Raw genomic sequence first — 10,192 nt, forward strand, 5'->3', positions numbered from 1 at the left:
AGTGGGATGCTCTTGAAGTCTCACCTCATTGAAATGAATTTAAAAAAAAAAAAAAAAAAAAAAAATGAAAGAAATAGAAATGTCTAAGGAGTCCAGATCATCAAGAGGAGTGGCAGCGTGGCCGGCGGAGGACTGGCCCGCGCCCGTCTCCGGGTTTAGTCCTGGAGACAACACTCAGGTTAACCTGGATCCCGTGAGGTTGCAAGTTCTCTGAGCTGTTTTCACTCGCAGATTTGGAAGCCAAACGTCAATTTGCTAAGCAAACGCTATATGAATCGTACTTCATTTCAGAAGGTGGCCAGAAATCCCGGCTGCTTCCAAACACTGACTCTGCACTGCCTGCGGCAGGGTCCCCAGGCCGGGCAGGATCTCTGGCAAAAAGCTGAAGCTGCTCCTTGCGGAAATATTGTACGTGGAAGTTTTTATTCACTTGGTTGCTTTAATTAATATTGAAAACACAGCTTGAAACTGAAGAAAGTCTTTGAAATAGCACTGAAAGTTGTAGCACGACTATTTTATAAGTGTTTGAGCTATAGAAACAATTAACTGTATTCTTTACGCTGCCTGAAGATGTGTACTCTACACTGTATTGAAAACAAACCATATATATGTATGTATACCTATATATATACACACACTTAAATAAATACAATTGTCTGACCTCAGATTAAATATCTTCTCTTTTTGCCCTCTGGGGGTTCTTCTTTATTAAATATAGTGAACTCCTGTCTGAAAAATACAGAAATCCTGTAATATGCCCTATCATTAGGAAAATGAGTAGTAGCTCACGCTAAATAGATCATGCGTATTTGGAGGGCAAAAACAAGTGTCGCAAGACAAAGAGGAGGGTGTGACCAGAGAAGGGACGCTGCCCTGCATCCTGCCCTGCTCCACCCTTGCCGGGTGACCTTGGGGTGCCACCGCGGGCTGTCCTGGGAAGGCAAGGAGGTGTCCGAGACCTGAATATCTAGCAATGGCAAGGTGGCATCTGGCTCCTTCCCTGGGGTGCACGGTGTGTGATGGGGGAGCAGACCCTTTTCATACCTTCTCCTGAACATCCAGTGATGATGCTTTGGCCCGGAGAGGTGGTGTGCAAGAACAGCAGCGACCACGACCATCATTCCACCTCGCAGAGCCAAGGATGCTCCCACAACCCAATGTTTTTTTGTCCCCTTTAAAACCAAAAAATAAGTGGTGTGGCCTTCTGCAGAGTTGTCACATCATTGTGGCTTTCCCACAGGAGCCAGAGCCCAGGGGATCGTTGGGAAAATCCTCCTGGGTGGTGGGTGGCCGGGTGGCACAGGACCTCACCTCACAGGGGTGGAGTGGCCACCAGAGCACGGGGCTTGTTTTGGAGGTGGTAGCGACGGAGTCTGGTTCTGACCCTGGCTCTGACTCATGCCGAGCCACCAAGTGACCACAGTGCAATGTGCCTCAGTTTCCCCTGTGCTTAATTGGGAATAATAATAGCCCCCACAACAATGTCCCATGCAGCACTGTGCGTCTCCGAGATGAAAGGACTTTACAGATGCTAATTAAGAACATTTGGATGACAGGGCACGATGTTATCGTCGAGTTAATATTTTATTACCTGCAGTGGATACCCTAAACTGAGTATTAGCTTTACTTGAAGGCTACTTGATCTGGAGCTTGACCAGGAACTGGATTTATGGAGCTTATAAAAATTGTATTAATCTACTTACCTGGTCTCGGATGTCAGCTTGATTTCTGAAATCTTAGGTCAGATCATTTAACTCTAATAAGGGCGTTGTAGTTCAGGGGAGTGAAATGCAATGAAACAGAAAAATCCGGGCTGGATTCAGTGCTTTTGGCTTCAGTTACAGAAAAGAAGATAAGCCTGGAGAAAGCATTCTTCTCTTCAGTTTTTGTAGCTCTTGGAATGTTGGTGTCAATTGTGAAAACATGCACTTTGTCATTTATTTTCTTCTGTGATACTGAAGGAGATTTTCTTGTTGGAAAATCAGAAGTGTAAATAACAAACATACCTTCAAGCTTCTGGATTTTCTGGTGGAAACAGTAATAGAATATTTACTCTGTGGTTCATAAACAGGAGGTCAATATTCTTCTTTAAATCATAGAATTATAGAATTATTTAGGTTGAAAAAGACACTTAAGATCATTGAGTCCAACCGTAAACCCAACACTGCCAAGTCCACCAATAAATCATGTCCCTAAGTGTCATGTCCACAAGTCTCATCTCCAGGGATGGCAACCCAGCAGCATCCCTGCTGCTTCATCTTGGTGAGAGATTTTCCACCTACTCCATGGAAACTTATGTCACCTCTTTTTATTTCAACGTGTGGGACCTCACCTGAATTCGCGGCATGCTGAAACGCAACTCATAGGTGTCAGATTCACATTAAAGAAAAAAAAAAAATGCCAGGGCCTTCGCTTACGCAGATGTGACTGCATAAAAATGCACTCCCTGTTGGCACTTCAGCTCATGCCACTGTTAATTTTCCCTGGGGTTTATTCATGGCTGTCAACAGGGAACAAAGCGGGGCATGACTGGTGCAGAGACTGTGCAGCAGAGCAGGAAATATGATTTCTGTTTTCAGGACACGAGCCTGGTTTTTCAGCCGCCTTTCCCCGGGCTGCTCCAGCGCTCCTGCTCAGCCCTGCTCCACTTTGTTGTGCCGGAAAAGCATCAGCTCCTTCGGCAGGTTATTCACTTCGTGGCAACTCCTTTTTAGTAGCCGTCTTGCCCTTAGCCCAAGGCTTTCTCAGACCCACTCATCCATCTTCCCTGGGTTCCCTGTGTAAGCGAAGGAAGCCTGCGTGCCGCAGTAATTATGGTCTGCAAGAAGTCACCAAGAGTCCTTCCTGGATGGTGTTTTGAAAGGCACCAAAGGGACCAATGCATGCAGCTCCCATGGAAATGAGGAGCCCCTTGGGCAGTCCCTTTGGTGGTCTCAGCTGCAAGCTTTTTCTGGGTGGAAAGGTGCGCTTTAGCTGGCCTGGATTAGCGATGGGCAGGCAGGGATGCTTTGGCACCACACATGGGGATTTGTAGCATGAGGGCCATGAGCAGCCCCTGCACAGGGTGTCCTTGGCCTGCCAAGGGCTTCATTGGTTCCACACGTTGAATCAGGAGGTCCCCCTCATGAAGCTCACAGGTAAGCCAGACGTCCCAGCAGTGCCGGCCAGCGATGGCAGCCCCACAGAGTGAGGACAGCCATTCCCACCAGCGCGAAGCTGCACGTGGCTGGGCCAGGACTGGCAGGCAATTAGGGCATCATCCAGCCAAACCACCTCACTCCCCTAAGGCATTTCTTCACTGTATAAAAGCACTGCCATCGTGGGGCTCTCCTAGACACTTCTCTCCGGTTGTTCTCACTGATGAAGGGGGTAAGTCCGGCTCTTAATGGAGCTCCTGAAATGCTGTTTGATTCCTGGGTGGCTGGAGCAGGCAGAGGTCCTGCCTGTGTACTGGTGGAGAAGCATCCTCGGGAGATGCTGCCTTCAGCATCGGCACGCGCGGCTCTAGCAGCTGGAGCATCTCCTCCGTGCTAAAGAGAAGAATATTGGGAAAGCACTTCCAGATGGACTGGGAAGTCAGGAGTGGGATTTGTGGGCTTTTCTACGCTTTCTGTTAGATCTAGTCCGAAGGAGGCGATTGACTACACAAAGGGCTCCATGCCAGCAAGAGTCAGAGATGAGCTTGCACGCAAAAAGGCAACTCCTCTAAAGGAAGTGGTGCGGAGAATTACGCTGCCATTTTATGGAATTTAAACAAAGTAACTTTTCAGGTAATGGTAAGAAGCTGCCCAACTTCCGTGCCAGTGTGAAAGTCAGCAGAGAGGCTCTTTAGTTAAGTCTGAACATGTTAAAATTCCTATCTAGGCTAACAGTGACAAAAAATAAGTCTAAGATGCAAACAACACCCTGGAAGCAGATAATCCCCCTCTTTTAGAATTTTTTTATCTTGATGTGGATCACCAGATACTTTAGCATTGTATAAGTAGTAGTAGCAATTGCTATAATTTTTTTTAATGGATTGTTTTTATTAGTCAAGGATTACTATAATTGTAGTGATAATATGTTTTACTAATGATAGTAACACACAGCATTGTTATTGTTAATAGTCACCCAGTGACAGGCTTTTGGAAGATAAAATGCCTTACTGTATTTATAGACAGAACTAGGGGAGTTCAGAAAATGCAGTTTCTTTACAGTCATTTAATTATATGCCTTAACCTCCAAACAATGCCGAAATGAAAAAAAGATTTTTGATCAGAGTACCTTTCACATGTCAGTGGTTCCAGTACCTGTTCTGCTCAAAATAATCCTGTTTCAAACTCAGATAACTCCCTGAAACCGGTGTTTTCCAGAATGGGGAGTGAAGTGGGATGGTTTCTCCTGTGACTCCCAGGGCCAAGGCAAAGTGAGACGTTTCACAGCAGTGTCAGGACGAACGTGTGGGTCTCCAGATGGTGCCACCTGGTCCCTTCCCCAGGGATGTGGCCTCGGCTAGGCTCCCCTCTGTGCTGCTCACACAGGGGCTGCCAAGATGAGGTTTCACTATCGGAGCTGCTACACCAGGCAGTCTGACGGTGGGTCTTTGGGTTACCATAACAAAACCAGGACACTGTGGCTTGGTATGACTGTAGTGCAGGACTGGAAGCTGCTTTAAAAGGGTGGAATTCCCTCAAGTCAGTCAAATTTCACCATTTAACAGCAGCTGAGATTTTGCCTTGATAGCTTTTCCTGCTATGGTTTCACCAAATACTTAGAAAGAATCCTGTTGTATTTCCTCATTTCTCAAAGATGCCTACACAATAGTATGAAGCTGGGACTGCGAGGCGTGAAGAGGCAGCAAAGCTGATGCTACGGTAGCAACCTCAGAGTCTGTAATCACACGCTGTCAGCCCAGCAGACTCCTGTGGGACTGTGAATCGGCAAGCAGGCAGGCAGGCAGGTCATACGTGCTGAGCTCCACGCTGCCACAAACCTGTCCTTACCCTCAGCTAGCTAATTTAACCTCAGCTTGGGTCTGCCCGCATGAACTGCAGCCACACCTGAGTATTACAGCGTGGACACACCTTTAGTTTTGGCTTACCTTTCATCTCTGGTGCTTGGGAATTCCAGGACTTCAGCTTGAAAGGACGTGCCAGTGGGGATGGAGGAGGTTCCCTGGAAGTAACGCAGAGGGTCATAAAGTCACTTCTTGGTGAACTGCTGTGATAGACGCTTAGCTGGTGTTTGAAGGGTGGCAGCACCAAAACTCCCCAGTATGCCTGGCTCCAGTCCCTGATTGGAGCTCCGAAGAGAAGGGTGTGAGGGCAGGAGCTGAGAACAGACTCTCCTCTCCTCACCTGGGAAGTCACAGCCTGGTCTTGAGTCACCAAGAGTCTCTGACCTGCCGAAAAGCTAGGGTGCAAGCTCTCTATGTCAGACTGCCTGCGGGGAAACTCCGGGTCCCAAATCCCCCAAATCAGGCAATGCCTGTGTGAACTGCCTGTCTTTCTCCTGCTTCTTTCAGGCATAAGCACTTTGCTGAACCATGCACTACTACGGGGAGCGGTACAAACACCTGTACCTGCCGGGAGCGGGCTGTAGCACTGAAAGCATCCAGCAGTGCACGCCCCAGTCCGAAGCGTGCAGTACCACGTGCCACCCGGTGAGCGTGGTCAAGAGCCCGATGCCGAGATGGCAGAGCTACACGCAACCTTTCACGTACGTCTACCCGCAGCCAAGTGGGACCCAGACATCTTTGCTGCCTTGTCAGCCCTACGGAGAGCAGTGTGTCCTGCTGTACCCCGAGCCTTGCGACACCACTCGCCTGCTTCCCTGCAGGAAGCCCAGCCTGAAGCTGAGCACAACGCAGTGTTTCCAGCCCTGCGAAATCAGCTGCCCCAAGAAAAAGCAGACGGCCAAGAGCCTCCCACCCTGCGCGCCCAGGTGCCCAGAGCCCTGCAAACTCAAGTACCCACCATGTGGGATCAAGTACTCCTCCTCGTGCAAGGATGAATGCAGGTCGCAGAAGATCTCCAAATGCTCGTCGCAGCGGTACGGCGCGGAGCTCCGGGCCTTGCCGGGGATGAGCAGCGGCTATTCCCTGCCGTTGCGGGGAGTCACGGAGTGTCCCCCCCAGCAGTGCATCAAGCAGTGCGTCCTGCAGGAGTGCGTCAGCGGCTTCCCCCAGCACAAGTGCATGAAGGGCTACCCGACGCAGGAGTGCGTCACCACCTACTCCTCGCAGCAGTGCATACCCAAGTGCCCCCCTGGGCAGGGAATAAAGGAGTGCTCCTCGCAGCAACAGGCCACCAAATGCTCGTTGCCGCAGGAGGGAGTCAGGTACAAGAGCTCATCAACACAACACCTGAGCAAGTCCAAGTGCCTCTACCCACGGGCCACCCAGCACCTGACGCAGCATCACGCAGGGGGAGCGAAACGCTCAAGCCACCCCAAGAAGAGTCGCTGTGCTTCAAAATGGCTGTGCTGAAGGAGAGAAAGAAGTAGTTGCGAAAACAGCAAGCTGTGCAGCTGAGCTCTGAGGTTATTTTTCTCCTCCCGTTCGCATTCCTAACCCCAAGAGTAGCTCTGGCCTTATTTTACCCCTTATTGTACCCGTGTTAAACTCAGAGTGCATTGCTTTCCTTTTGTGACCACAGTTCAATTATTTCTGCAACAGAAAAGATGTCAGCGAGAAGTGCAGTAACTCCGAGCAGGTGCTCAGGCTTTGAAATTCAAACTGATACGACTCTGTTACAGTATTCACATCCCGAGAGGTTTTTAGTGTTACTGAATCAATTATATTGGCCAGTTGTACCAGTCATATTAAACTCAGGTTGCGGCTGAATTCCTGCTGTCTGATTTATTTTCCATTTTTTAAAACTTTTTTTAATATCTACTACTGGAAAAAAAACCCTGTTCCCTGTTGTTATATCACTCCTTTGTGTAAAATAATGGCAGTAATCGTGTGTTTAGGACTAGAGTTACCATCTGTGGGAACAGATCATGGTGTTGAAAAGTTACCCAGAGAAGCAGCAAAAGCAGCAGCGCAGGGTGGTATTTAGAAGAAGGCTTGGCTAAAGTAAAGAGGCTCATTAGCAGCCCTCAGACAGGAGTTTACCATCTATCTGAGCTTAGCTCAGTCCCACCAGTGTCACAGGGGAGACCACCCCGTCTGCATGCAGGTCACACAGGAGAGCGTTCAGTCCTGCACCCTGGGACCAGGGCAAGCTTCCCCCAGGTGTCCTCTGCTCTGCAATTTTGTCCCTGGACAAACCACTGCTGAGCAGACCATGAAGTGAGTTGTGTGGGACAGTCCCTGGCATAGCAAGAGGGAGAGAGGATGCTGCAGAAGGGCTCTTCTGATGCTGTGACCCTGAGCTGGCCCTGTCTGCGTCGGACGGGCGATCAGCAGCAACAGTCTGTGGCTAGAAAATTGCAACCAGAGGGAAAACTAACTTTAAATTCCAGCTGTTTCTTGGCAATAACATTTTCATAGACAGCAGGCAATCATTACTGTGCTTGGTCAATATTTTGATTTCCTAGTACATATATGTAAAGGGCAAAGTCCCAAAGCCCATGTCTTTGCACACCGGCCCTACTCCCCAGTCTCTCCCAGGAGGTGCTCCTGGGGTGGCACTGGGGAAGCAGAAGCTCTCTGCCACCATCTAAAGGCTCCTCCCATCACGGCTGTGCTGCCTTGCTCTGCTCAGCCAGCTCCCAGGGCAAATCCCAGCACGAAAATCTGCTGTCTCCTTGCCTTCCTCTGCAGTGCCCCAAACAGACCAAGCAGCATTCCTATAGACTCCTTTTTCTAATAAAGTGACAGATTTGCTTGTAAAAACAGACACTGATGCTCCCAGCAGTCCTCCAGGATTAGGAGGAGCCTTGCTCCCCAAGGGGAGAGAGAATTCATTTAAACTTCTGGTAAATCACAAAGCCCAGGGAATTAAGTGAAAAAGAAGAAAGGCCTGAGCAAGCAGCTCCCTGACTATGTGACACGGGAGCAATCCATTTCTTGCACCAGTTCTATTAAAAACCTGGCTCCTCTCTGCCCTCGCTCACCCCAGGCACCAGCACGCTCGGGACAGACGGCAAGGCCTGGAGGTCTGCAGCCATTCGAAGGAGATGGAGGTTCACAATTATGGCGTGAGGGTGGCACAGCCCAGGCCCAAGGGAAGCTTTCCCACCTGCCTTTATCCCACCTGCATGGTTTAAAAGGCTCTGCTGATCTCACTCACGCTTGGTCCCAAAAGGATCCAGACTCCCGTTCAGTTAGCATGGGGAAGATGGCAATGATCAGCAGAAAAGGGTTTTCTTTTGAAAATCTGAGCTTCTGTTTTTGTGGGTTTGCTCCTGATAAAGGGGTTATGCTGACATGATAATATAAAACCCTGATATCTCCAAGCAGCCACTAAATGGTGCCTGAACTGTCACTGGCTCTCTGCATGAGGATGGTTTTCATGCTCTCTTGTTCCCTCTCTGCTCCCACTACCTGCTCTGGCAGCACACCCTGCTCTCCCTGGTCAAATGGAACAGTAGGTGGGATCTGCTCCTGGAGAGGTCAGAAGTGTTGAAAGAAAAAAAAAAAAAAGGACCTGGTGGCCCAAAAGGTGACGTGAGGCAGTGCTGCATCCTTGTGGTGGTGACAGCCAACCGCAGGCTGGGCTGCCCGAGCCGGAGCATAGCCAGCGACGGGAGAAAAGCCTTGATTCCCCTCCAGCCGGCATTCAGGAGGCCACATCCAGACCTCCATGGCGGGTTTTGGGTGCTCAGCACAAAAGCCATGGACAGCCAGAAGCGAGGCCAATGGAGGCTGTAGGGTGGTCCGGCATTGGGTGCTAGAAGAGAGGGCCTGAGAGAGCAGGAGATTTTTGCCCTGGAGAAGAAAACACTCAAGGGATGTTTTACTACTCCTTCACCCACCAAAGGAGTGTTTAGAGCAAAGATGAGCTCTGCTCCGAGGCGGACAGTGACAGGGTGGGCTACAAAGCAGCTTTCTCAGGCTTACTTCGCAAAACCTTACCATGCAGTTCCAGCACAGGATCCCCCAGCTGGACAAACTCCACATTGCCTGTGTTATTAAGGGGTCTGAGATGTTTAGTGTTGCATTTCTACTTCCACTTCCAGAGGTGTTTTTATGCAGAAGGCATCATAACTTGTAGAATTTATACAGTAACCTTGCTGCCTTTTCTTCCTACAAGGAAGTCCGAGAGGTGTAAATGAGTTTCCAGTTTGAGGTATTTGGATGCTTTGCAGGTAAAGTGGCATAGAAACGGGAATTCCCATTTTTCCCGACCTTTTTCTCATTTTTAAGGAAGAAGGATATGACCACAAATTGGTTCAGAAGCCACCAAGAGATCCTTAAGCTACCAGAAACTGTCAAAGAATATGAAAAATGATTTTTAACACAAATTGTCAGTGATCGCTAGAAACAGAGCTCAATGGAGTTAGCCTCCGTCATGAGTTATGAATTTGGGGCCTGGCATTTTGGGTAACTTTGTGTGAACTTTTCAACGTCTTTTGTGAGAGCGTGGGGAAAATAATTCTGAGAATTGGAGACTGGTGAGGTTTCCATAGAGCAGGGAGTGCCAAAACATTTCAAAAATATTCATTACTGGTTTATGCAAAGTGTTCTATCGTTATAATATTAATAGCATGTTATCTGAGACAAACACCTTGGGGCTAAGAGCACCTTTAGAATATTCATTTTTTGATGGAAGTGTCTTAGCTGTTCCCAAAAACAGGATGTTGGTTTTGGGCCTTGACACTCAAGGTGTTTTGCGTTTTCCTTAACCAACGTGTTTCTGCTTGGATTCAAAGCAATCATTTCAAAATGGGCTAAGGCAGCAGCTTCAGCCAAGCCTGTGAGAGTTGAACCTGGGACTCAAAACTCTGAGAATCCGCCTGAATCCTTGGGAAATCAGTGAGGCTCCACAAAATTCGGTAATTCCTGTTCATCAGTAGCCATGCGATTAAAAATTTTTCCCCACCCTGAAGTCTCCCTTGATGCCCTTCTAGCCCATGGCTGCTTCTCTTGGCCCCAGCAGGTGTAAATGGCAGCTAAACCCTTTCACCTTGGCACCTACTTTTTATCGGCAGAAATTATTACCTTCTCTCCTTCCAGTCTTCTCTTCTGTAAGTGGGTGTCCTTCAGAGGTTGTGTTTCTCAGCCTTCTGACCACGCACGGTGGTTGGAGCCAGACTTTCGGCAGCT

The 10,192-nt window shown here is 48.8% G+C and overlaps 1 protein-coding gene across 1 annotated transcript; it reads left to right on the plus strand.

The window, feature by feature from the left end:
• The first annotated feature begins 5,524 nt into the window (after positions 1 to 5,524).
• On the plus strand, positions 5,525 to 6,466 carry LOC104332905 (uncharacterized). The gene has a single exon (XM_009938360.2). The coding sequence runs from the start codon at positions 5,525 to 5,527 to the stop codon at positions 6,464 to 6,466; it is 942 nt and encodes a 313-aa protein (XP_009936662.2).
• The last annotated feature ends 3,726 nt before the right edge of the window (positions 6,467 to 10,192 follow it).

Source organism: Opisthocomus hoazin, chromosome 30 (genome assembly GCF_030867145.1).
Source record: "Opisthocomus hoazin isolate bOpiHoa1 chromosome 30, bOpiHoa1.hap1, whole genome shotgun sequence".
NCBI classification, from domain to species: domain Eukaryota; kingdom Metazoa; phylum Chordata; class Aves; order Opisthocomiformes; family Opisthocomidae; genus Opisthocomus; species Opisthocomus hoazin.